The 27310-nt window shown below is 46.4% G+C and overlaps 2 protein-coding genes across 6 annotated transcripts in view; one reads left to right on the forward strand and one right to left on the reverse strand.

Moving 5' to 3' along the window:
- Window positions 1-12236, forward strand: part of MKRN2 (makorin ring finger protein 2) — a 27723-nt gene extending 15487 nt beyond the window's left edge. Inside the window, exons 4-8 of one of the 2 annotated variants that reach the window (XM_010377300.1) lie at window positions 396-700; window positions 3161-3375; window positions 5013-5123; window positions 10386-10530; window positions 10694-12236. In XM_010377300.1, the coding sequence (XP_010375602.1) occupies window positions 396-700; window positions 3161-3375; window positions 5013-5123; window positions 10386-10530; window positions 10694-10831 (914 nt within the window). In that variant the 3' untranslated portion in view covers window positions 10832-12236. Of the gene's footprint in view, window positions 1-395; window positions 701-3160; window positions 3376-5012; window positions 5124-6929; window positions 7130-10385; window positions 10531-10693 lie in introns of those variants that run through there. The other variant, XM_030928044.1, reaches the window with a different exon arrangement.
- Window positions 12122-27310, reverse strand: part of RAF1 (Raf-1 proto-oncogene, serine/threonine kinase) — an 85262-nt gene continuing 70073 nt past the window's right edge. For 3 of the 4 annotated variants that reach the window (XM_010377297.2, XM_030928043.1, XM_030928042.1), the window contains 7 exons: window positions 20487-20571; window positions 19580-19756; window positions 16105-16151; window positions 14195-14313; window positions 13628-13759; window positions 13353-13487; window positions 12129-13162 (listed from right to left, as the gene is read on the reverse strand). In XM_010377297.2, coding sequence (XP_010375599.2) covers window positions 13019-13162; window positions 13353-13487; window positions 13628-13759; window positions 14195-14313; window positions 16105-16151; window positions 19580-19756; window positions 20487-20571 — 839 coding nt within the window. In that variant the 3' untranslated portion in view covers window positions 12129-13018. Of the gene's footprint in view, window positions 13163-13352; window positions 13488-13627; window positions 13760-14194; window positions 14314-16104; window positions 16152-19579; window positions 19757-20486; window positions 20572-27310 lie in introns of all 4 variants that reach the window. The other variant, XM_010377298.2, reaches the window with a different exon arrangement.

The raw sequence follows: 27310 nt of genomic DNA on the forward strand, positions 1-27310 counted from the left end.
ATTGGTAACTTTGCTGGTATGAAGGAAACACTGTGTTCTGGTGATCTCACTGTTTTTTTGTTTGTTTTAGTGTTAACCGGTCCATGTGTTAACATTTCCATATTTGCCATTTTAAACAGCAGCTTTAGTGTTCTTTTGTATAAGTGTATCCTATTGTTTTGCTTATTTCCCTGTCTGGCCCTTTTTGGTTTTTGTTTTTTAAGTAATTATAAGTAATGTCACTATGAACATTTTATACTATTCTTTTTATTTTTTCCCTTTGGTCTGTTTTTTTGCCATATGTTCTCAAGAGTAGAATTCTTAGGTCAGAGTAGCTTAATATGTTAGGCTTTGGTTAACGGCATAGCAGAAAAATGGGGCCATTTTCATGTGTGTGTGCTGTGTGTTGTATTCAGATCTCTCTGGCATGGCTGAAGGAAAGACTCAGCCGAGCATGGTGAGTAATCCAGGCAGCTGCAGCGACCCCCAACCCAGCCCCGAGATGAAGCCGCATTCCTACCTGGATGCCATCAGGAGTGGCCTTGATGACGTGGAGGCCAGCAGCTCCTACAGCAACGAGCAGCAGCTGTGCCCCTACGCAGCTGCTGGGGAGTGCCGGTTTGGGGATGCCTGTGTCTACCTGCATGGGGAGGTGTGTGAAATCTGTAGGCTGCGAGTCTTGCACCCCTTCGACCCAGAGCAGAGGAAGGCTCACGAAAAGGTAAAGTCACAAACCTTTGCATGAACTCATGTTAAGAAATCTGAAATGTACTGAACAGGACACTGAAGGCCATCCATACACACTCAAAAAAAGAAATCCGAAACATACTAAGTGACAGAATTGTTGGTATTTCCACAGGCATCCCCCTGCCAGTGATACCCATATTATGCATCTGGTATATTTACATCCTATTTTGAGATTCTTTTTCCTGCAGTTATTTTGCCAATTTTTTTTTTTTTGAAACAGAGTCTCCCTGTCACCCTGCCTGGAGTACAGTGGTGCAATCTCGGCTCACTGCAACCTCTGCTTCCCCGGCTCAGGTGATCCTCCTGGCTCAGCCCCGCCGAGTAGCTGGGATTACAGGTGCTCACCACCACGCTCGGCTACTTTTGTATTTTTAGGAAAGAAGGGGTTTCACCATGTTGGCCAAGCTGGTCTCGAACTCCTGACCTCAAGTGGTCTGCCCACCTCAGCCTCCCAAAGTGCTTGGATTACAGGCATGAGCCACCATGCCTGGCCTATTTTGCCAATTTTTGATTACTCAGGATAAAGAGAAAAAGAAGTGGTATCTGAAACAAAATCATGCTAAGTTCAAAACAGATCTAGCTCAGGACCATGGTATGTCGTCTGTGTGTATGTCTCTGTCACATGGACATACAGCATCCTCCCTCCCTGGGTTCACACTTCCTCATGGTTGGGATCCAGCTAGGCCAAGTTTTGGAAGATTTGAGCCCAAATCATAGAATCTGAGGAGCCACTTATTGGAAGGGCCTTTTAAAGTCATTAATGTCTGCAGTGTTTTGGGAGGCTTTGCCTTATGCTAGTCCGTATGCATGATGCAGAGGGTACGAAGCTGGATAAGAGGCACGGGAGGGCCAGTCATGGTGACTCACACCTGTAATCCCAGCACTTTGGCAGGCCAAGGCATGCAGATCGCTTGAGCCCAGGAGTTTGAGACCAGCCTGGGCAACATGGTGAGATCCCCGTCTCCACAAAATAAATAAATAAATAAATAAATAAATAAATAAACAAACAAACAAACAAACAAACAAACAAACAAACATTAGCCAGGTGTGGTGGCACATTAGTCCCAGCTACTTGGCGGGGCTGAGGTGGGAGGATCACCTGAGCCTGGGAAGCAGAGGTTGCAGTGAGCCAAGACTGTGCCATTGCACTCCAGTCTGGGCAACAGAGTGAGACCCTGTCTCAAAAAATAAAAATAATAAAAAAATTTAAAAATGCCAGGTGTGGTGGCTTGGCTAACTTTTAAATTTTTATTTTATTTTGGCTAGGCACAGTGGCTCACGCCTGTAATCCCAGCACTTTGGGAGGCCGAGGCGGGTGGATCACGAGGTCAGATCAAGACCATCCTGGCTAACACAGTAAAACCCCGTCTCTACTAAAAATACAAAAAATTAACCGGGTGTGGTAGCGGGCGCCTATAGTCCCAGCTACTTGGGAGGCTGAGGCAGGAGAATGGCGTGAACCCAGGAGGCAGAGCTTGCAGTGAGCCAGGTTGCTCTGCTGCACTCCAGCCTGGGAGACAGAGCAAGACTCCATCTCAAAAAAAAAAAAAATTATTTTCACAGAGATGAGGTCTTGCTATGTTGCTCAGGCTGGTCTTGAACTTCTGAGATCAAGCAGTCCTCCTATCATGGCCTCCCAGAGTAATGGGATTACAGGTGTGAGCCACTGCACCCGGCCTAAGGCATGTTTAAATGGAGAGTGTATTCCTAGATAATCAAGGGGTAAGTTAGTACTGACTCCATGTGGCAACGGACAAGGAGACATTCTCCATTGTCTTCCAGGGAAGCAGAGGGTTAGAGCTGTCTTTATGCAAGTGTATGAGGTCTCTGCGGTGAATGTTGGCTTGTCTCAGATCTGGACACACTGAGCTCACAAGGGCCGGGCGTAGGTCTTCTCACTCTTTGCACTTCCTCAAATGCCAGCACATAGAAAGAATTCAGGGCATGCCTAATGAATGAATAAATTCATTGAATCGTTTTCTTGAGGAGAGTTGGTGCTGCTTACATATGACTAGGTTGCTAGCCTCAAGGCTTATGGTAAGGACGAGTCAGCATCTCTGATGTAGACGTTGCTCAGAGTCGGGGGAAACAGTGCCCAGAGGAGCTGGGGGACTAGGGTCGCAGTCCCTATGGACTCTGACTCCACTGCAGTTTAACCTTTTCGGATCTCCGTGTTCTCAGCTCTAAATGAGTGGTGACCACATCACCTCCTAGGAAAGCAGAGGGCTGGACCAGTGATGGTTTGAAGTCCTTTGTGTGGTCTGAGGGAGATGTCAGTGTCCTGACTTGGGGGAGGCTGGGCCTTGCTCACAGCAGTCGCTGTCAGTGTTCCTTCCTGATCTCAGCAATGGCAGTGTGGCTGCAGCTACTCCTAGGGCTCCTGCCACTCCTCAGTGGCCAACAACCAAAGCCTTCCTTCCTGTCTGTGCTTCAGATCTGCATGTTGACATTCGAACATGAGATGGAAAAGGCCTTTGCCTTCCAGGCAAGCCAGGACAAAGTGTGCAGCATCTGCATGGAAGTGATCCTGGAGAAAGCCTCTGCTTCCGAGAGGAGATTTGGGATTCTCTCCAACTGCAATCACACATACTGCTTGTCCTGCATCCGGCAGTGGCGGTGTGCCAAACAGTTTGAAAACCCAATCATTAAGTAAGTACAGCCAGGGGTCTTAGCTGTAGGAACTAGGAGAATGTTTGATTTGAGACTTTATTCCATCTACTTTTAAGCCCTCCGTTACCCTCCAGGGGTGTCTTAGTGCAGAGTAACTGGTGAGTTCTGGCCCCTGGCTGCATGAACTTCAGCAAGTCATTTACTCTTCCTGAGCCCAAGTGCCTGTTCCTATAAAAGATGGGCAACAATTCCTACCAAGCGTTCTGGGTGTTGGGGAGGAACTCAGCAAAGATGATCTGTGTAAAAAGCTGTTCCATGGCAGTGGCCTGTTTTCATCTCCTCGCCTTGTGTTTGAAATCCAGTACTACCTGCCTTTAGCCCAGTTGCCTGTGAATCGTTTTGAGCTTCGTTTTTTCCCCCACCAAAAACGAAAATAGGGTTATTTGAGGATGAAGTGGAATAATGCATGTAAAACATTCTGCATGATGCCTGGCACATGGGATGTGCTCAATGTGGCAAACAGGAGTCTCAAATTCTCCAGCAGGACAGGAGAAAAGCTGGCGTGTGGAGAGGTTACTGCACGCATTCTACTGTTGAGAACTCTTCACATCTGTCTGCTCATCCCATTCCCACAAAGACCCTCCTCAGTTACAGATGAGAAAACAGGCCTGGGGTGGGGGGGTCAAGTAACTTGTCTAAAATCGTGTGGTAAAACAACTGCTTTATTGAAATAAAAGCACACAATTTAGTTCACCACTCATCTGCTGTCTCTACAGAGTTGCCTATTCTGGACACTGCTTATTAATGGAGTCATAGAATATGCGGCCTTTTGTGCCTGGCCTCTTTCACTGAGCATAGTGTTGTCAGAGTTCATCCTGACTGTAGCATGTGCCAGAGACCCCTTCTCCTGGCGGAATACGTTCCATTGTATGGACACAGCACATTTCCCTTATCCATTCCTCAGCTGGTGGACATCTGGGCTGTTTTCACTTTGTAACTATTATGAATAATGCTGCTGTCAACATTTGTGAACACAGTTTTGGGTGGACATGTGTTTTCATTTCTCTTGGGTATACACCTAGGCGTGGAATTGCTAGGTTTTATGGTAATAATAACACTACATTAAACTGTTGGAGAATCTGCCAGACTCTGTTCAGATTTTGCATTCTCTGCACCATTTTACATTCTCACCAGCCATGTATGAGGGTTCTTATTTCATCTGTCTTTTTTGTCGAGGAAACCCTAGATATAGATACAGATATAGATATAGATATGTATTGTTTTTGCTTTAAGTTCTGGGATACATGTGCAGAATGTGTAGCTTTGTTACATGGGTATCCATGTGCCAAGGTGGTTGTCTGCACCTCTCAACCTGTCACCTAGGTTTTCAGCCCCACATGCATTAGCTATTTGTGCTGATGCTCTCCCTTCCCTTGCCCCTGCACCGACAGGCCCCGGTGTGTGATGTTCCCCAACATGTGTCCATGTGTTCTCATTGGGAAACCCTGTTTATTAAATAGTAAATAAGGTTCTTGGATGATTATGATTTCATCTTTTGGAATTTCCGGTGAAGGAAGTGCCTGTAGTGGTCAGGCAGTTGAGCAAGAGGTTTAGCAGAGAGTGTGCCCAGGCTTCATAACATGACTTCTCCCTTAGTAATCTAATTCTTATTTCAGGTCTTGTCCAGAATGCCGTGTGATATCAGAGTTTGTAATTCCAAGTGTGTATTGGGTGGAAGATCAGAATAAAAAGAACGAGTTGATTGAAGCTTTCAAACAGGGGATGGGGTAAGTGCTTTGAGTTTCGACGTGCCCTTGCTGCCTGCCTGGCTCTGCTGTCAGCCTGTGTCCTTGTTCTCCCTCCCAGGAGTGTGGTCTTAGGGGCCTCTTCCTCTCTTCCTTCTCTCGGGCACCATGCTGGGCTCTGGGATGTAGCAATGAGCAAGGACATGGTGATGTGGACCTGTTTAGTTTTGGTGTTTTTTTGTTTTTGTTTTTGTTTCGGTGAGATAGGGTCTCACTTTGTTGCCCAAGCTGGAGTGCAGCGGTGCACTCTCAGCTCACTGTAGCCTCAGCCTCCTGGGCTCAAGCAGGAGCCTCTTGAGTAGCTGGGACCGCCAGTACTGTGCACCACCATGCCCAGCTAATTTTTTTTCTTTCTTTTTTTTTTTTTTGTAGAGACAAGGTTTTGCCATGTAGCCCAGGCTGGTCTTGAACTCCTAGACTCAAGTGATCCTCCTGCCTCAGCCTCCCAAAGTGCTGGGATTACAGGCGTGAGCCACCGTGCCCGGCCTCAAGTTTTCCTCTTTATCCTGGTTGTCAGCATGTTGACATTTTGCTGAGGAGTAGTTTTTCTCTATGTGTCACTCCCCAAGATTAGGGAAATTTTAGCTGTTGTTTCATTAACTTTTTTTCTATCTTGTTTTTTCTTTTCCTGCTGGGACTCTACTTCCATTTATGGTAGATTTTTTTATATTGTCCATAGATCTCTGGGGATGTTCATTCTTTTCTTTTTTTTTTTTTTTTTTTTTTTTTTTTTGAGACGGAGTCTCGCTCTGTCATCCGGGCTGGAGTGCAGTGGCCGGATCTCAGCTCCCTGCAAGCTCCGCCTCCCGGGTTTACGCCATTCTCCCGCCTCAGCCTCCCGAGTAGCTGGGACTACAGGTACCCGCCACCTCGCCTGGCTAGTTTTTTGTATTTTTTAGTAGAGACCAGGTTTCACCATGTTAGCCAGGATGGTCTCGATCTCCTGACCTCGTGATCCGCCCGTCTCGGCCTCCCAAAGTGCTGGGATTACAGGCTTGAGCCACCGTGCCCGGCCGGGATGTTCATTCTTTTTCAACCTTTGTTTTCTTTTCATCTCTTTGAGCATAGTTGTAGTAGCTACTTTGAAATCTTTGTCTTCTTGAAGTTGACCTCTGTTGTCTTTTAAGAATGGATCACATTTTCCTGATTCTTCATATATCTAGTAATTTTAGATTTTATCCTTGACATTGTAAATATTACATTGTAGAGAGACTTAGGATTCTGTTACAGAATATCTGTAAAGTGTTGATTTTTTTTTTTTTTTGAGACAGAGTTGCACTCTTCTTGCCCAAGCTGGAGTGCAGTGGTGTAATCTCGGCTCACTGCATCCTCTGCCTCCCAGGTTCAAGCGATTCTGCTGCCTCAGCCTCCTGAGTAGCAGGGATTACAGACATGTGCCACTGCGCCTAATTTTTTGTACTTTTAGTAGAAATGGGGTTTCACCATGTTAGCCTGGCTGGTCTTGAACTCCTGGCCTCAGGTGATCCGCCCACCTCGGCCTCCCAAAGTGCTGGGATTATAGGCGTGAGCCACTGCGCCCGGCCAAGTGTTGATGTTTTTAACAGGTAGGTAAATTGTTTGAACTCAAATCCAGGTAGCAGTTGAGATCTCAGTTCTGGTTTTGCATTCGTGGTTGAGTTTGTCGCATTCCTGTGTGGTTCAGGAGTTAGTCAGATTTGGGCAGAGTTTATACACAGCCTTTGAGCACTCTTTCACAGGCCCCTTACTTTGTGGGATTGTTTCCTCACTTTCCAATGGCTGCGATTACCTTGAACTCTTGTCTTTTAGTTCTTCAGGCCAGAAAGATTGGATTTCCCCTTGGAGTTTTAGTCACCCCAAGTGGTTGTGATTTTGGCCTGCTCCAGGATAAAAGCTACTTCTTTCTTTCTTTGGAGACGGAGTCTTGCTCTGTAGCCCAGGCTGGAGTGCATGGCTGTCAGCTCACTGACACCTCCGCCTTCCGGGTTCAAGCACTTCTGCCTCAGCCTCCTGAGAAGGTGAGACTACAGGCACATGCTGCCACACCTGGCTAATTTTTGTATTTTAGTAGAGACAGGGTTTCACCATGTTGCCCAGGCTGGTCTTGAACTCTGGAGCTCAGGCAATCCGCCTGCCTCGGCCTCCCAAAGTGCTGGGATTACAGAAGTGAACCACAAAAGCTACCTTTATAAAGGTAACTTAGCGTTTGCCATTGCTATTCTTTGCGTTTACTCCTCCCAAGAATCTAACTGCAGTTGTTCATTCTCCAGTGCCTTCAGGTCTTTTTGAAATATTTGTATTAAGACTTATCTGCAGGAGGGTTGGGTATGGTAGAAGTTTACTTGTCATACTAAAAGTGAAACTATACGTTACCTTTTTTATGGTTCCTTTATGTTGCATATCAGTTTACTAAAGCTTGATTTTTTTTTTTTTTTTCCTCATACAATCTTCCTGTGTGTCCACAAGAGGGCAGGCGTGGCAAGCAGAGGGGTCCCAGCCTGTAGAAGGGGGCTCTGCTGAAAAGCAGTCTGGAAATTGTTATTGCTATTTGGATCTTTCCTTGTTTGCTTTCCTTTGATGACTGTGTGTTTTGCAGTCCACAGACATTTACTGAGTACTCACTGTGGGTCAGGCACCTTCCAGCTAAGCACCACTGGGGGATGTAGAGATTAGTAAGACAATATCTCTTTTTTTGAGTCTCACCCTGTCACCCAGGCTGGAGTGCAATGGCGTGATCTCAGCTCACTGCAACCTCCGCCTCCAGGGTTCAAGTGATTCTTCTGCCCCAGCCTCCTGAGTAGCTGGGATTACAGGTGTGCGCCACCACACCCAGCTAATTTTTGTATTTTTTTAGTAGGGATGGGGTTTTACCATGTTGCCCAGGCTGGTCTTGAACTCCTGACCTCAGGTGATCCACCCACCTCAGCCTCCCAAAGTGCTAGGATTACAGGTGTGAGCCACCGCGCCCAGCCAAGTAAGACAACTTCATGGGAAACTGCAAAAGGGCAATTATGATACAGGTTTGCTAGTGACCATTTCTTCATGAGGGACCATATGTCACAACAGAGAAAGCACTTGGGTCCACCAGGGGCTGTCAGGGGAAGCAGCATGGGAACCTGAACAGTGAAGCAGGAAGCACCTGTGCAGGGGAAGTGACGAAAGGACATGGGCACAGAAGGTTTTGTATCTGGGGGACACTGGGAATGGCTCCTGGCATTGAAGCAGGTGTGTAGAAGGATGTGGTGGGACCTACACACAGACTGGAATCTAAGCAACACTTGAATCCCAGTGTGACCATGGTCTGTAAGAACAGGTTGGGGCCAGGTGCAGTGGCTTATGCCTGTAATACAAGCACTTTGGGAGGCTGAGGAGGGCAGGGGTTTGAGACCAGCCAGGGGAGACATAGGGAGACCTCATCTCTTTAAAGAAAAAAAAGGTTGGGAAGCTCCTCTGTGGTACTCTCAACAAGGTGTAAACTGGTGGAGTGGGAGGGAGGCCAGTGAGGAAGTGGCCCTGGTAGGCAGGCCCCAGAGGCTTCCACAGTGTGGGAACCCAAAGGAAGGAGAGATTGGGAAGTGATCTGTAAACAGAATGAACACAGTTGGGTGTGAGAGCCGAGAACACAGAGTGAGTCAGTGAACTGGAGGCTTTTATTTAGCCTTGGTGACCAGATAAGCCTGGGGGAGGAAAAAGAGTAATATTCTTGCGAGAGTAGGGAACCAGCGCATAACGTGTTTGACCTGATGGAGTTCATAGCCAGTGTGCCAGGATGCCCTGGAGTTGTCCGGCAGGCTCTGGTGAGAGCAAACTGCTTGCGGTCATTTGAAGTCTGCTCAGAACCCCAGGCAAGTAGGGGCCTGGAGGATGTGCGGTCCACACACCTGCTCTGCAGCCACCTGTGCTCAAATCAGATCAGCTGGCAAGGGAGCTTCCCGCCTCCCCCAGACGGAGTCTCACTCTGTCGCCCAGGCTGGAGTGCAGTGGCACAATCTTGGCTCACTGCAGCCTCCACCTCCTGGGTTCAAGTGATTCTCCTGCCTCAGCCTCCTGAGTATCTGGGATTACAGGTGCCTGCCAGCACGCCCAGCTAATTTTTGTACTTTTTAGTAGAGATGGGGTTTCGCCGTGTTGGCCAGGCTGGTCTCGAACTTCTGACCTCAAGTGATCCACCCACCTTGGCCTCCCAAAGTGCTGAAATTACAGGTGTGAGCCACCACACCTGGCCAGGGAGCTTTTCTTTATGCTGCTCTGAAGCCGTCCTCAGAGAACTTCACCACTGGCCTGTGGCCATCCCATCTGACAAGATGGAAAACCACTGGATTCAGGAGCCCCCTTTCCCCGTTCTTGTCTCCCGCTGTCACACACCCCAGCTGCCCCTGGCAGCAGCATGCCCTTTCTGTTGTTTGGCTTTATTTCTGTGACTTTCCCCTTCCTCTGTTCTCCGAGATGGCCCTCTGGATTCTTGGGTATCTTTTTTTCACTTCAGTTTGGGGTCCTTTATGATTGGATAAACCAGAGTTCATTTGAGCAAAATGGGAATTCATTTGATTGAGTTTCCTCGGGCAGGGTTCTTAATGTAGAGGTCTGTGGGGAAAATGGTAGAATTAAGAGAGGGGGAAAACATTTTGAACTGTTTGGTAACTGTAGGCTCTAGACCTATGTGTTTTATGCATTGAAAAACACTGTTCAGAGAAGGGGTCCAAAGCACCTAAGGCGTGAAGAAGCCCTGGTGCTGAGGGTGAAGACAGGAAAACTGGAAGGAGACCTATGGCTTTAGGCAGTTGCTAAAACCCTCTGCTTTCCCTGTAGTCACCCTGACAGCACTGCAGCCAGGAGGAAGGGGAGACTTGGCTTGGTGGAGTACCTAGGGAACTTTGAGCAGAGACAAGTGGCCCAGCTTCAGACCTTAGTGCCCAGAGGAGTGACCAGGCCTGGCTTAGGTCTGTGGTGACCCAGGAGGTGCTCTGGAGCTGCCGGAGGGCCTGTGGAGCACTGCAGTCTCCACACAGCGAGTCCCCAGGCAGGTTCATATCCTTTGCAAGGCTACAGGTAAGTAGGGATACTTCCTATTCTTCTTGGAAATCAGAATCCCAGCTGTGTGGGACCTGAGACAAATCACTCAACCCCTCCCAGCCTAAGTTGCCCCACCTAGAATGTGAGGCTGACCTGCCTCTGGCGTAAGGGTAAGGATAGAGGAAGGCAGTGGCCCAATCTGGACCCCACATTTTCCCACCAGCCGCTTGACTTTTTCTTTCTGCTTTTCAGGAAAAAAGCCTGTAAATACTTTGAGCAAGGCAAGGGGACCTGCCCATTTGGAAGCAAATGTCTTTATCGCCATGCTTACCCTGATGGGCGGCTAGCAGAGCCTGAAAAACCTCGGAAGCAGCTCAGTTCTCAAGGCACTGTGAGGGTAAGGACTTTAGCCATCTCTAGTTGGGGACACTTAGCAGCTGTGGGCATTTCCAGGTACTGTTCCTGGCAGAGAAATGGGGTAGGCAAAAGAAAGATCAAGCAACATAGCCTTCCTGTTGCTCTTGGCAGTAACCAGGCATGTCCACTGGCTGTTTTTGCAGTTCTTTAATTCAGTGCGGCTCTGGGATTTCATCGAGAACCGAGAAAGCCGGCATGTCCCCAACAACGAAGATGTCGACATGACAGAGCTCGGGGACCTCTTCATGCACCTTTCTGGAGTGGAGTCATCAGAACCCTAAAGAGTAGATGGTTGCCCTGCATCTTGGGCTCCATCGGCCAAAACTTTCCCAAGCCAGGGTGTGCAGAGCTTCCCTGTACTGCAGCCAAGGTGGTGTGTGGCTTGGATTTGAGTGGAGTTGGGCTTAGCCTTAGTCTCATTCACTCTCCATTATTACAGCCATGGGGAAGAGTGAAGGATATAAAGTAACCTAATAAGTGTATGGAATTGCTGTTTTTATAGCTGATACAGTTACACCTCAAGCCCCTCAGGGGTAACAACCACCCAGACTGTTTGTTTGGATTGACTGCTTTAAAAAACAAACTTGGCTCTTATCTTTGATCTTTTCTTCCCCAGAAATAGTAAACTTGCAGCTGCCCCTAATGCAGCATATTTTTCTTACCAAAGGATTCTTCAACCCTATAAAAGGATTCCTCTATAGTGTATTTCTCTAGTGCATTTAGTGTGTGGTCAAAATTTTGATTTATACAGAGCTTTCAAGAATACACAATGGAAAGTGAGTGCAGCATAGCTGTTAACATACAACTTTTTTCTAGGGCTTTAAGGGTGGTCGTTTTTTTCAAGTTCTCGCAAGTGTCCCAAATCAGGGTAGCAATCTTGTTGCCACATGTGCAGCAAACAAAGTGGAAGTATACATCTTTTTCTCCCTTAGGGAGGCTCTTAAAGGAACAGGAGGTACAGTACTGGGTAGCAGTCTGGCCCTCCTGTCTGGTTGGTGCTGGGGCCTCCAGTCAGGGCCCTCCAGGGGAACCAAACCTCTGCTCTCACCTGTGGGTTCATGCCCATCAGGGTAATATAATGTGTGGTTTGTACTCAAGCGATCTATTATCTGCAAAGCCTGGCTTTGATTTGAAATTTTGTAAAAATGTCATGGCACCCAAGGTTTCTGATTCTGACCCAGCAGTGGCCCTGAAGAGAGCTGATGGCATGTCTTGTAGTCATTTTGCTTTTAATTGAAGGGTGAGCACAGCCTTGTGAACTAGCACTGGCTTGTTCCAAGCTGGAATTTATCATCTATTTTTGTTTTTGTTTTTTAAAAGCTGTAGCTACCAAATATTTTAGAGAATGCATTACTTAACCTATTAGCTGAGTTTAGAATACTTTCTGCTTAATTTTTATACTTAACTCTTCAGTAAAGGGTTACAAAGAATACAAAGGTTAAATTACAAATTCATTCCCAGCCTAGGCTCTGGGCACATTTCCTGTTCTTGAATTCTGCTCCTGAAGAGGGTGAACAAATGGGACGTTCAAATTGTGAGCTCAGAATTACTTTAAAAGGAGGTAACAGCCATTACACCTAAATTTAATTTATTTTATTAAAATAACATAAAATTGAGGGACCATCAGATAACTGTATTTTGTCAGGTGCAATAAAAACAAAATTAAAACCCAAATCATCAAGAAAACCTGTATTCCTGGCTTCCTTGTATACACATGATGTGACTAGAGAAACAAGGCTGTTAGAGAAACAAGGCTGGCCCTGCGGCCCCGCCCCATAGGGGCAGCTCCTGGAAGACAAAATTCAGCATGATGGAAGACTGCTCCCTGAGAGGGCCGAGATGGGGACTGGCTGAGTGCCTTGCCTGGAAGACCATCCCAATGCACTGGACACCTTAGAAGCTGTGAAAGGAGGATGTGTCCCCTAAGAAAAGTTCCATAGTACCAAAGCAGGCTCCTTCGGGCGGCCAGTCTCGGCAGTCCTGGGCTGTTTTGGTGCCTTATGTGCAAAACGTCTGGCGATGCACCACTCTCTGAAGAAAGTCTCGCCTGTGACATGCATTCTTCCAGAAGCCGATTTCCAAAATCCCATGTGTCTCCACATCAGGGCTGGACTGCCTGCTACCTTACTTCCTCAAAATACTCATGTAGCCAACAGCTGGGCTGGGCCCCTGTTTTTTGTATTACCATCAACATCCACTTGCGCATCTAGAGAAGGCTGGGCCTTGAGCATGGGGGATGTGGGGAGGGAGCAGGATGCACCAGCACTGCAAATGGCTTCCTTCTCCCAGGGCCCAAAGGAATAGAAAAGAAGGCAACATGAAGTTAAGGCCCTGTGAGCAGTCTAGAAGGTCCTTAGCAGCAGCTTCTCTGAAAATACGTGTTCTGCCTCTGGAAAAAGGGAGCAGAAAAGTGGTGCCTGCTGGCTTCTCTTCCTCCCCTGGCAGCCTGAGGGCAGGTGCAAAGTCAACTAGAAGACAGGCAGCCTAGGGGACGTGGTCAGCGTGCAAGCATTGATATCCTCAGTGTGGGCTGCCCGATGCAAGGATGGCTCGGAAGCGCTCCGGTTGATCTTCGGTAGAGAGTGTTGGAGCAGCTCAATGGAAGACAGGATCTGAAACAAAGCCCCAGCATGCTCTCATTAGCTGTGTCTCAAAGACACAGGCTGTACCCTGCCCCCAACCATCCTGTAGAGGACCTGGGTCCCCTCCCTATAAAACAAAACAAAATACTCCCACCTTACATTGCCATCTTTAAGAACCAATCCATGCTTTAATCACCATTCTAGCAGCCCTGAGCCTTACCTGGGGAAAAAGAGGCCTCTCTTCCTTTACTTTCTTCACACAGTCAGCTACCAGCCTCTTCATTGCTTTGGGGCAGTTCTTATATAGCTTACTAAGATCTGGGGAGGCATACCCTCGGCCCACCATGAAGATGATCTAAGGGAAAGAAAACAGCTGAGCGAATGGGGGGTAAATGAACTACAGCAAATATCAAGTCCTAACCCTCTAGCTGCCCAGGCTGGGAGAGGCCCAAGGGCTCCCACGCGTTAGGACCTTTAGCACCAGCACAGACTCACCTGATCTCGGTTGTTGATGTGAGAGTAAGGAAGTTCCCCCGTCATCAGCTCATATAATACGATGCCATAGGAGTAGACATCCGACTGGAAACTGAATGGGTTGTTATCCTGCATTCGGATCACCTCTGGGGCCTACATGTATCACCATATGACAAAAGTGCATTTATCACCATATGACAGACCTCACAGACATCTAGGGTCCAGGCTGTCCCTTTCATTAGTTATGAATGAGTCCATTCTTCAGTCCCCACATAGTTTTTCCCCCAAAGGACTACAACTCAGGCACTGGGTAAAAGAGCTCAGGAATCCTTGTCTTTAAAGGACCAAGACCTAGCACTTCTATCACCCAGCTTATTAACTCCTCTCCACACTAAGCTTCACAGTGGTTCTGATCAACAGCTTCCTCAAGAAAATCTACAATTGCCCTGAGGCTGAGGCTGGCTGTCACTAGGGGTCATGTGGATTTCGGGGAAATGTACAGAAACACTTTAAAAGTTTGCACATAAATCCCCAGGGCATTCCCTTTGCCCTGTACCAGAGACTGCTGGTGGGAGCCCAGATTCTCACCATCCACAGGACAGAGCCAGTAGGTTGTTCAACCTGCTGAGAACCACTCCAGCGTGACTTTACTGTTGCCAAACCAAAATCTCCAATTTTCACTGTTAGGCCTTCATGGAGAAATATATCTCAATGCTTGTTAAGGACTCTGGTTTCAAAAGAATGGTCAAGTTAATTTTGAAAAACATCCCAAAGTTCTTTATAACATGGTAATCTCTCCACCTTCCCTCTGTCACAGCCTCTGCACTGAATTTCCTAAGGTTTCTGAAGTTCTTTAAAGTGCTTTTGAAATGCCCCTTCTTGCAGAAGACAGGCAGGGATTGGTCAATGTGCCAGATTATTTGGCCCAAGCCAAAAGCAAGCCAGCGTTTCTTCCCTGCTGCTGATTCCCATCTGCACATCTAGGTGCTGGGTCCCTGGCCTTGTGACCTTTCCACATAATACAGGTGCTTGAAACCCTAACACAATGTGCAGAGGCCACACTCCAGTGCTCCCGAGAGGGCCAAGCATGGCCTGCTGACAGCTTACAGTCGTTTCTGCCTGTATTCCGCCCTCAAATCACCATCTGAAACTTGAGTGGTTAACAAAATAGCAAATCCCTTACTGAGTGTTCAATGTTGTCATAAGAAATTCCTCACTAGAATTGGTACCACTTGGTGACTTCAAAATGAGAACTGAAGTCAGCTCGCTTCTGGGTAAAGAAGTCATACAGTTTAAGTCTAACTTGTGAGGGAAAAAAATTTAAAAAGAGAAAAAAAATAAAAAACAAAACACATACAAAGTGACTTGTGATCTGTTGGTGCCCAGGAATTCACACCTCCTTAAATCTGTGGTGTCTGCTTTCATGGTATAATGTTTGGCTGCTAAAAACCCCACCATTGAAAGGTATTCCACACCTCAGACATGTACCTAAAACAGGCCATGTCCCATAATCCAACACAACTATCATGCCTCTCACTGCTCAAGAAGAAAAGTGTGGGTTGTAATGCCATCTTTCTTTCACAAGGAAAGGCTAGTGGAAGGTGGCAGATTCAAATTTGTTAAATTTCATGCCTTACAGCATTAAAAATACCTTTCTTCATTTACTCTTCTATAAAAACAACCCCCTCTCCTCTTGTAACAGTGACTTCTGAGGAACCCACTTATGTACCTTTGAGAAAGATCATTTTATTTATTTTTTTGAGACAGTGTCTTGCTCCATCCCCAAGGCTAGAGTGCAGTGGCATGATCTCAACTCACTGCAATCTCTGCCTCCCAGGTTCAAGCGATTCTCATGCCTCAGCCTCCTGAGTAGCTGGGATTACAAGCACATGTCACCACACCCAGCTAATTTTTAAATTTAAGAGACGGGGTTTCGCCACATTGGCCAGGCTGGTCTCAAACTCCTAGCCTCAAGTGATCTACCTGCCTCAGCCTCCCTAAGTGCTGGGATTACAGGTGTGAGCCATCACGCCTTGTCAAGAAAGACCATTTTAAATAATGATTTTGGAAATCTTTCAACATCTGGCTTGTAGCTACTTGCTATCCACATAACAAGTAGATACACATACACACACTGGCCACAAACTAGAAATAAACATAAGACAAAAGCCCAATCCCCCTCAGGTTAAATTTACTAATAGTGTGATAAAATTGTACCTATTTCAAGTTTACGGAAATCTCTCCAAATCACTTTTGCTGAGATAAACTCAGAAAGGAACCTAACCTAAACATCGCTCTCATCAGCCCAGGTGAAGCATAAGCTGCTGAGAGGCAGGCCAAGCCTACTAATTTTCTGACTTTTCTGTTTTCCTGTCCTCTTCCTCTTTCCTTAAAAAGATATCCCCTGGCACCGACAGCCACTTGTGATAAAAAGGCTCTCTTCTGTTTCCCTAAATTTAGAACTGAGCAGTCAAATGAACTCAACAACCAAAGGATACTGTTGGATTTCATGTCTCTGTGGATGATGTTCTTTGCATGCAAATAGCTGTGAAGGGAAAAGAAATTATTAAAAATAAGGTTGAGGGGCATGGGTAGAAAGCAGTTTTAAAGTACAGCTAAGAAGTAAAGCCACTGAAGGTCTGGCTCCAAGGAGTGTTACACACAGGGACAGACGCTGTGCTGTTCAGCCTGGTTCACATCACTGCTTACCTGAAAGTGAGACCACAGCACAAACATCCTTACACTTTTTTTTTTTTTTGGAGACTGGAGTGCAGTGATGCAGTCATAGCTCACTGCAGCCTTAACCTCCTGGGCTCAAATGATCCTCCCACCTCCCAGTAGCTGGGACCACAGGCATGTGCCACCACACCACATTTTTTTTTTTGGTAGATACAGGGTCTTGCAGTGTTGCCCAAGCTGGTCTTAACTCCTGGGCTCAAGTGATCCTCCTGCGTTAGCCTCCCAAAGTGCTTGGATTACAAGCATGGGCCCCTGTGCCTGACTATTGCTGACACTTCCTCAAGCATCAGTTTTACTCAAAAGTCATTCTGATAACCCAATGTCCATAACTGATGAATGAATAATGTGGCATATCCATACAATGACATGTTACTCAGACACAGAAAGGAATGAAGTAGTGACACATGCTACAACCTGGATTAATCTTGAAAATATTAAACTGGGTCAAAGAGCCCAGGCATACAATACCATATCTTATGTATTATACACAGTCAAGCATCACTTAACGGCAGGGATACCTTCTGAGAAATGTGTTGTTAGCCAACTTGTTACCATGCAAACGTCATAAAGTGTACTTACACAAACCAAGATGGTACAGCCTACTACACACCCTGGCTAAATGGTATAGCCTGTTGCACTTAGGCTACAAACCTCTATGGCCCTCAGTGTACTGAATACTGTAGCTGGTTGTAACATGGTATTTGTGTCTCTAAACATAGCCAAACATAGGCCAGGCGCAGTGGCTCATGCCTGTAATCCCAGCACTTTGGGAGGCCGAGGCGGGCAGATCACGAGGTCAGGAGAACGAGATCATCCTGGCTAACACGGTGAAACCCTGTCTCTACTAAAAATACAAAAAATTGGCCCGGCATGGTGGCAGGCGCCTGTACTCCCAGCTACTCAGGAGGCTAAGGCAGTAGAATGGCATGAATCCGGGAGGCAGAGCTTGCAGTGAGCCGAGATGGCGCCCCTGCACTCCAGCCTGGGTGACAGAGCGAGACTCCATCTCAAAAAAAAAAAAAAAAAAAAAAAAAGCCAAACATAGAAAAGGCACAGTAAAAATACAGTATTATAATCTTGTGGGACCACCTTCCTATATGTGGTCATTGACCAAAACATCATCATATTATATCTTACATGATTGCATTTATATTAAACTATAAAGTAGGCAAAATCCATAGAAACAGAAAATAGCTGCAAGTGGGTAAGAGGTATTGGGTGACTGCTAATGGGTATATCATTTGGATATCTGTCCACTCCAAATCTCAAGTTGAAATGTGATCTCCAGTGTTGGAGGTGGGACCCAAGTGGCAGGTGTTTGGGTCATAGGGACAGATTCCTCACAAATGGCTGGGTGCCCTCCCTGCAGTAACGAGTAAGTTCACACACTATTAATTCACATGCTATTAGTTCACATGAAACCTGGTTATTAAAGAGTCTGGGACCTCCCTCCACGCTCTCTCTCTTGCTCCTTTCTGTCACCATGTCACATGTAGCTCCCCTTGCCTTCTGCCATGAGTAAAAGCTTCCTGAGGGCCTCACCAGACACAGATGCCGATGTCATGCTTTTTGTACAGTCTGCAGAACCATGAGCCAAATAAACCTCTTTTCTTTATAAATTACCCACCCTTAAGTCTTCCTTTAGAGCAACCCAAACAGACTAATACAATGGGCATATATTTCTTTCCTGGATAATGAAAATGTTCTAAAATTAGATAGTTGTGATGGCTGCACAACACAATACCAGATTTTAAAAGGGGGGATTTTATGATATATGAATTATATCTCAATTTTTCTGAAAAGTCATTCCATTTCTTAAAATATACAGAAGGCAACTTCCATATGAATTTTAAAGACAATATGAGAATTTATGTAGGACTTGAAAGCACAGCTATAGCTTAGTAGCTCCCAGGTGTCTAGGGGGTACAAGGAGTTCCTACTCCTCTACCATAAGGGGCACTTCTGAGGAAAAGTTTGAGAAGCACTACCCTGGGCTAGCCAGGAAAGGTGGGAGGATCACTTGAGGCCAGTTTGAGACCAGTCTGGGCAACACAGTGAGACTTCCGACTCTACAAAATACACGAAAATTAGCTGGGCATGGTAGCGTGTGCCTGCCATCCCAGCAACCTATGAGACTGAGCCAAGAGGACTGCTGGAGCCCAGGAGTTCGAGGATGGAGTGAGCTATGATCGCGCCACTACACTCTAGGATAGAGTGAGACCCTGTCTCTCTAAGGAAAGAATTTTTTTTTTTTTGAGATGGAGTCTGGCTCTGTCGCCCAGGCTGGAGTGCAATGGCGTGATCTCCACTCACTGCAACCTCCACCTCCCAGGTTGAAGCGATTCTTCTGCCTCAGCCTCTCGAGTAGCTGGGATTACAAGTTCTACTATTTTTAGTAGAGATGGAATTTCACCATATTGGCGAGGCTGGTCTCGAACTCCTGACCTCGTGATCCACCCACCTCAGCCTCCCAAAATGCTGGGATTACAGGCGTGAGCCACTGTGCCCAGCCAGGAAAAAGTTTTTAATTAAAAAAAAAAAAAAAAAAATTATCCCAAAAATGGCATCTGTTTAAACCCTCATGTGGGATAGCCATGCCTCAGACAGCTGAGCAGAGGGCACTGCCACAGCTATCCAAGCAGAAGGTACATGCCCCCCACTATGTTCTCAAGTTTCTGATAAAGTGAGGGTAGCAAGCAGAGCCCGAATCTGAGCCCCAAGGGGGAAGCACCAAGGGGGAAGTTCAGTCCCAACAGGGGAATCTGAACTTTTTTTTCTTTGAGACACAGTCTCGCTCTGCAGCCCAGGCTGGAGTGCAGTAGTGTGATCTTAGCTCACCGCAACCTCTGCCTTCCATGTTCAAGCGATTCTCCTGTCCCGGCCTCCTTACTAGCTGGGATTACAGGCATGTGCCACCATGCCTGGTTATTTCTTGTATTTTTAGTAGAAACAGGGTTTTGCCATGTTGGCAAGGCTGGTCTCGAACTACTGGCCTCAAGTGATCCACTGGCCTTCGCCTCCCAAAGTGCTGGGATTACAGGTGTGAGCCACCTTACCCAGTTGGAACCTGAACAACTCATTCCTGATAACTGGCCCCTCCAGCCAAGGTCAGAGGCTTACGCAAAGATATCACAGAATCGCTTAATGGGCTAGAAGGCTTTTCCTGATCCTGGTTCCAATTTAGGGACAAATTTGATGCCTGGGTCCCAGAGAGGCATCAGACCATCTACTCACTCCATTCCCTGAGCCGTCTGTCGGGCAATGTCAATTAGCTGGAACATCTGAAACTTGGTCTCCTGGACATGCAGGTGTTTGTAGAGGCTGCTGCCCTCGCACCACTGGGTCACAATTGCCAGGTTGTCCTTTGTCATGTACCCCATGAAAAGCAGAATGTTCACATGCCGTGTTTTGCTGGGGAGGTGAAGAGAGGAGAGGGAGGAGGAAAGTGCTCAGGGAGGTCTACTGTGCTTTCCCGTGGACACTGGGTTCTGTGCTCTTGACACCACCCCCAGTCCCAACCTGGAGGGGGCTAGAAAAACAAACACATGGCATGGCTGATAACCCAGGTGGCATTCTGAGCAAAAAGAGAAACCCACCATTATTAGTTCACTAGGCCATCAGTTCAGTGCTGGCCTTGCTTACAGAGACGACATTCTCTTCCATCAATGTACACTCCATGACCCTCCCTGTGGAGGTCACAAGGACTCCTCTGTAGAAATCTCCATTATATCACTTATCCCTACAAGTCTAAATAGTGACTGAAAGATTTGAAGGTTGACTGTTCTGAAGTCTAAAATAAAGCAACTCAGCTATAAAGAGGGTTCTGGGAAATAAAGGTAAAAATAGGGCCTATTTCTGCCCACCTCAAACCAAAACCCAGAGATAGAACTTGGGCTATTGAGTTTACTGTGCCCAGAGGAGGGTATTCTCCTGAGAATGGGCTCTTCGAAAGGCCTGACAGCCACATAAACTGCAGGAAATATCCCTTGCTCTCAAGGAAGGAGCATCCAACCACAGGAACTCCACAGTGAGTCCTAACTGCCCGACCATCCCAACACGCGGCACAGTCCACTAACTCTGCAGTCCTTGTACTCCCCACTCCAGCACTCCAGAGGGACTGGACTGCTAGCTTTGTACTCACCGCAGAACAGCCACCTCATTCCTGAAGGCCTGGAATTGCTCTGGGGTTGGGTTGACAACCTTTAGGATCTTTACTGCAACGTCTCCTGCAAAATTAGTTGGCAATCAGTGCAATCAGTTGATCTTAGTCTTTCAAATAACCTAGTTTTGAAGAAGACACAGTGAATCATTTATCCAAAGAATCACATACCTACAGAGATACAACAAATCTCCAAAATTTTTTTTTGAGACAGGGTCTCACTCTGTTGTCTAGGCTAGAGTGCAGTGGCACACAGCGGCCTTGACCTCCTAGGCTTAAGCAATCCTCCCACCTTGGCCTCCCAAAGTGCTGGGATTACAGGTCCAATTTCTACATAATTCAAATGACTCAAAAAAGTTACATAGGTTAACTGCTATCCCTACAGTTAGGCCTTCAATAGTCTTGGTTAAACTATTCATACCAATCCTGGCAAGCCCCAGACGGGACGTCATGTGTGACAGGTCAAAACCTTGTCCTGTGGGGATGAAATCAGTGCATGGATATGAATGGCCTGGCAAATGCAGAATGACTGGGGCTGGATGCTGGTGTAAGGAAGCAGACCGTTTAGCAACTACTGAGGCTGAACTCTGAATCCACATTTCAGTGAGACCTAAGATGGTCACTAGGAAAAATTCAGAGATATATATTGAAATTAAACTTCTCTGCCTTCAATACCGTTAAAAAGTAATCCTAATAATACTGAACCCTGGCACTGTGTGTACTTTTATCTCTTTTAATCCTCACAGCTGCCCTATGACGTAATTTATCTTCACTTCAGACAACAAGCAGAGAAGTTTAGTCACTTGCCCAAGGTCATACAGTCAAAAAACAAAGAGTGCTGCAGCCAGGATCAAAACCCCAGTCTGACTCCAGTTGTTATCCTACCTACTATACTGACAACTGACTGTCAAGCACTGTAAAACCAGCCTCTTGATATAACTTTAGACACATCCAGGGATCCCGTTCCACTTTCGAGTGCTATAAATTTAAAAGCCACTTTCTTTTCTTTTTTTTTTTTCCTGAGACAGAGTCTCACTCAGTTGCCCAGGCTGGAGTGCAGTGGCGCAATCTCAGCTCACTGCAAGGTCTGCCTCCCGGGTTCACACCATTCTCCTGCCTCAGCCTCCCAAGTAGCTGGGGACTACAGGCACCCGCCACCACGCCTGGCTAATGGTTTTTTTTTTTTTTTTGTATTTTTGGTAGAGACAGGGTTTCACCGTGTTAGCCAGGATGGTCTCAATATGCTGACCTTGTGATCCGCCTGCCTCAGCCTCCCAAAGTGCTGGGATTACAGGCATGAGTCATTGTGCCCGGCCAAAAGTCACTTTCAAAAGTGTTTCTGGAGCCTCTCTGCTGGGGCCGTCCTCTTTTTTTTTTTTTTTTTTTTTTTTTTTGAGATGGAGTCTCGCTCTGTCACCCAGGCTGGAATGCAGCGGTACAATCTCGGCTCACTGCAACCTCCACAAGTGATTCTCCTGCCTCAGCCTCCCGAGTAGCTGGAATTACAGGCACACTCCACAATGCCCAGCTAATTTTTGTATTTTTTGGGAGACGGGTTTTCACCATGTTGCCCAGGCTGGTCTCAAACTCCTGACCTCAAAGGATCTGCCTGCCTCAGCCTCCCGGAGTGCTGGGATTACCAGCGTGAGCCACCCCACCTAGTCCTCCTCATTTCATTTCTGGGAAGAAAATTGGTAGAGAGATGGTTCTCACAATAGGTACCAAACTGTCTCCCCGTGATCTCTGGTTTTCTCATCTAAAGTTTCAATGAGTCCCTGTGTTTTAACAGCAGCCTCCAAAGTGGCTCTCATCCAGTTAACCTGCACATGTGTTTATCATGGACCATGGGCCATGGGCTGCCGGTGAAGGTGCTGTTGACTGGATGAGAGAGATTCACACTATGTTTAAAGCTCCCTTCTATCTAGAAAAATGGATCTGGTATACCATATGGGACACGTGTATAACCAGCCCTGAGTAGGAGGACAACAATCTTTTGCTTAAGTGTCCATTCCGGTACAGTTGGAGCCAAGACAGGAGTGCTGGAACAGAAGGGGTTCCCCAAGATGGGGGAGTAAATCTTTTTTTTTTCTTTTTTGGAGATGGGGCCTCACTATGTTGCCTAGGCTGGCCTCGAACTCCTGGGCTCAAGCAATCTTCCGACCTCAGCCTTCCAAGTAGCTGGGACTACAGGTGCCTAAGTAAATCTCTTTTCCAAGAGGATATAGAAAGGTTTTTTGAAAGAAATAGGATATAAACCAAGGGAAGGACTTCGGTAAATAGGAGACAATGTTTCAGACTGGGCACATCAGAAATAAAGGTGAGGTGAGGGGGATGAGAGAAACCTGAGCTGTGTTTAGTAAACTCTAGGGTAGGATTTGGACACCTGTAGGACAGAAAGAGGGAGGCCACAGAGGAATCTGGTGCAATAGCCCAGGAAAGGTGCAAGCACAATGGGTAACTGTGGGGACTTAGAAAGAAGGGATGACGACAAGAAACCCTGTGAAGGTAAACTGACCCAATGAGGCAGTCAACTGAGTGGGAGTGCTGGGAAAATGGCCAACACTATGACCCAGGCTCCAGGACCCAGAAAATGGCAGAGTCTTTAATGGGATGGGATAGGACAGGGCTAGGGGTTCAGTCACGTGGCTTGGGAGATGCTGGATGATTGCTCAGGGGGAACTGCTTCTAAGGACCTTCCTATTTCATGGGCCTTGTTTTGCAGTCCATTCCTTCTTATAGCTCTCCTCTGGGCATGCTCTAGTTGTCATTGAACCCACCCTCTGGTGTCACCTGTTCTGGCCCTAATCAGTAATACAACCTCAGAATTCAGAGCCAAAGTTCACGCAGTGACTTACTCTGACCTTGTAGTCGGCTGAACTTCCTTAGCAGTTTCCACAAGCTATTATCATTAAGCCACATCTTCCCCCTCCAGTTCTACTTTTTGGAACAACGAATAGGACTTATCTCTGTTAAAAGTTGATCTTTTCTTTTTTCTGTCATCTTAGCCAGTTGAACTCTTCTCGCTTTTCTAAATCCTCACTACTGTGCAAATACGTATCACACCTCTGGTTAAGTCACTGATGGGAAGACTAAACAGGGTCAACCAAAGACAGAGCCCATGGTACTTGCAGGGATCCATCTGCCAGCCAGCTCTCGTTAACATAGTTATGGTAACAGATTATTTGCAATTTCTTATGAAATCCAGAAGCAATGTTCTATACTGCAGCATTTCCCTCATTTACATATAAACAATCCAAGGACTGCCACGAAAGGGATTCATTCAATCTGCTAGGATCAATGAACAAACATTATAGGAAAATGGATTTCAACTCTAATAAAGAACTATTCCATGCCCTCCCCTTGCCCCACCCTGGCTCTTGCTCTGTCACCGAGACTGCAGTGCAACAGCACCATCATGACTCACTGCAGCCTCAAACTCCTGGGCTCAAGGGATCCTCCCACCTCAGCCTCCCAAGTAACTGGGACTACAATACAGGTGTGCACCACCACACCCAGCTAATTTTTAAAATTTTTTGTAGAGACGAGGGTCTCATGTTGCCCAGGCTGGTCTCAAACTCCTGACCTCAAGTATTCTCCCGCCTCAGCCTCCTAAACTGTTTGGCCACTGCACCCAATTATATGTGGGCCACTGCACCCAATTATATGTGGGCCACTGCACCCAATTAAGAACTATTTTCTACTAGTAGGAACTACCTGGAGATAGAATGGGCTTTCAGACAGATCATGAGCTCCCTCATCACACTCATTTTCACACAAAGGCTGGCCAAGCCTCCTAAAAGTCTTGTACGACCCTGGATCCCATTTAACCCAAATGATACTCAGTCTTTATAGGATCCTAAAACACCCTACCACTGGACCTCACTCCTATTAGTCTACCTCTCACTCACTCTAAATGAAGCCATAAGATCTCGAGTTCTCTGAACAGGCCAGGTGAGTGGTCCACTTTGCACTTGATATTATTGCTGCTTCCCTAGATATCTGCACCACCCTCACCCTCCATGCAAATGCCACTTTCTTGGCAGATTCCTCCCTGACCAACCTACTAAAAACTTTGAACTGGGACTGCCAGTGCATATCTCCTTTCCTCCATTTTTCTCTTTAGCAATTACAGCACACTATATATTCTGCTTTTCTTGTTTACTGTCCCCGCTAAAAATATAAAGTCCTTAAGGTTTTTTTTTTTTTTTTTTTTTTTTTTTGGAGAGAAAGTGTCTTGTTCTGTTGCCCAGGCTGGAGTGCAGTGGTATGATCATGGTTCAGTGCAGCCTCTATCTCGCAGGCTCAAGTGATCCTCCTGCCTCAGTTTCTCGAGTAGCTGGGACAACAGACACACAGCACCATGTTCAGCTAATTGTTGTTTTCTTGTAGAGACAAGGTCTCACTATGTTGTCTAGGCTGGTCTCGATCTCCTGGGCTAAAGTGATCCTTCCACCTCAACCTCTCAAAGTGCAACGTTATTACAGGTGTGAGCAACCACACCTGGCCTAGGGAATTTTTTTTTTTTTTTTGAGATGGAGTCTCATTCTGTTGCCCAGGCTGGAGTGCAGTGGTGTGATCTTGCCTTACTGCAACCTTCACCTCCCGGGTTCAAGCAGTTCTCCTACCTCAGCCTCCTAAGTAGCTGGGATTACAGGTGCACGTCATCACGCCCGGCTAATTTTTATATTTTTATCAGAGACAGGGTTTCACTATTTCAGTCAGGCTTGTCTTGAACTCTTGACCTCAAATGATATGCCTGCCTTGGCCTCCCAAAGTGCTGGGATTACAGGCATGAGCCACCAGAACCCAGGCTTGATGCCAAATTTAATGCTCAAAAGGAGGTTGTGAACTTTGGGCCTCAGAGACACTGCTTTAAATAAATATGTTGAGTTTTAGTTTATGCATCTGAGGCCTCTGAGTTGCTTTGAGACCCTTTCTGCTTTACTTCCACAGTGGCTGGGCTGAGTTAAAAAAATCTTCAATCAAAATCATGAAAACAGTTGTAATTTTTAAGATATTGAACAGATATATTGTATACAGGAACCAGAATATGGGGGAAAAAAAGTATTGCATGAAACAATCTAGAAATTATGTTTCCTTGACCACTCATTTTTCTTCTTCATTCATAGACCAGGGCTTGCTTTCTGAAAGCAAGGCATAAAAGTCCACTGCTCTTCACTCCTCTGACTTAAAAAACCTAGTCTTTTTTTTTTTTTTTTGAGACGGAGTCTCACTCTGTCACCCAGGCTGGAGTGCAGTGGCACGATCTCGGCTCCCTTTAAGCTCTGCCTCCTGGGTACACGCCATTCTTCTGCCTCAGCCTCCCGAGTAGCTGGGACTATAGGCGCCCGCCACCACACCCGGCTAATTTTTCGTATTTTTAGTAGAGACAGGGTTTCACCGTATTAGCCAGGATGGTCTCGATCTCCTGACCTCGTTATCAGCCCGCCTCAGCCTCCCAAAGTGCTGGGATTACAGGTGTGAGCCACCCGCACCTGGCCTAAAAAATCCTAGAATCTTAAAAACAAGTTATTTACATTCTAATAGCAGTCTTTATGGAAGTAACACTGTAACAAATAATCTTTATCACAGTTTGAAAGCTCACCCTATTGAGAGAAGACAAAGTTCAGAAGCAGAAAACTTATGAATCCCCAAATAAAAGTGCTCAACCAGAGGAAAATTAAACTTGGGTACAACTTAAACTTCATCCGCTGGCTTTTAGCTGGGGCTTTTAAAATGTGATATAAAAATGATCAAATGCTAACAGAAGCAATAAATGCAATATCCATTGCTCTGCCTCCTACAATGACTAGCAGCCTTGTTATCTCAGATACAATAAGTGCTCTATCCCACAAAGTGCTTGTGTTCTTCTTTCCTAAGGAATCTTGGAGATATTTATGCCATCTAAAATATTCTGCAACTGGCTGGGCATGGTGGCTCATGCCTGCAATACCAGTACTTTGGGAGGCCGAGGCAGGCGGATCGCTTGAGTTCATGATTTCAAGACCAGCCTGGGAAACAAGGCAAAACCCCATCTCTACAAAAAATACAAAAATTAGCCGGGTGTGGTGGCATGTGCCTGTAGTCCCAGCTACTTGGGAGGCTGAGGCAGGGGGATGGCTGGCTTGAGCCCAGGAGGCAGAGACTGCAGTAAGCCAAGATTGTGCCACAGTACTCCAGCCCGGGCAACAGAGCCAGATCTTGTCTCTAAATATATATAAATAAATATTCTACAACAGTATCATTTCTCTGGGACCCGAGAGGCAGCCCGGTAGTACATACTAGATGTATGTACTTTCTTTTTTTTTTTTTTTTTTTCTGAGACAGGGTCTTGCCCTTTCACCCAGGTTGGAGTACAGTAGTGTGTACTTACTGTACTCAGCTCACTACAACATTTGCCTCCTGAGTTCAAGCAATCTTCCTGCCTCAGACTTCCGAGTAGCTGGGACTACAGGCGAGTGCCATCACATCCACCTAATTTTTGGTAGAGATGGGATTTCACGATGTTGCCCAGGCTGTTCTTGAACTCCTAGGCTCAAGTGATCTGCCTGCCTCAGCCTCCCAAAGTGCTGGGATTACAGGCGTCAGCCACCCTGCCCTGCCAGATGCAATTTTCAAAGGAAAAGGAATCATTCCACATGTACTTTACAAATGTTCAGTCGGGTGCCAATCCTCTTAAGGAACTAGAAATTGGTCAGATGATTAATTACAAATGGTGAAAACCCATGCATTAATGAGCATGGTAAATTACAAGTGGTAAAAACCATGCATTAAAGAGCACAAGGTAAGGCTGGGCACAGTGGCTC

This window comes from Rhinopithecus roxellana, chromosome 1 (assembly GCF_007565055.1).
Source record: "Rhinopithecus roxellana isolate Shanxi Qingling chromosome 1, ASM756505v1, whole genome shotgun sequence".
Lineage (NCBI taxonomy): Eukaryota > Metazoa > Chordata > Mammalia > Primates > Cercopithecidae > Rhinopithecus > Rhinopithecus roxellana.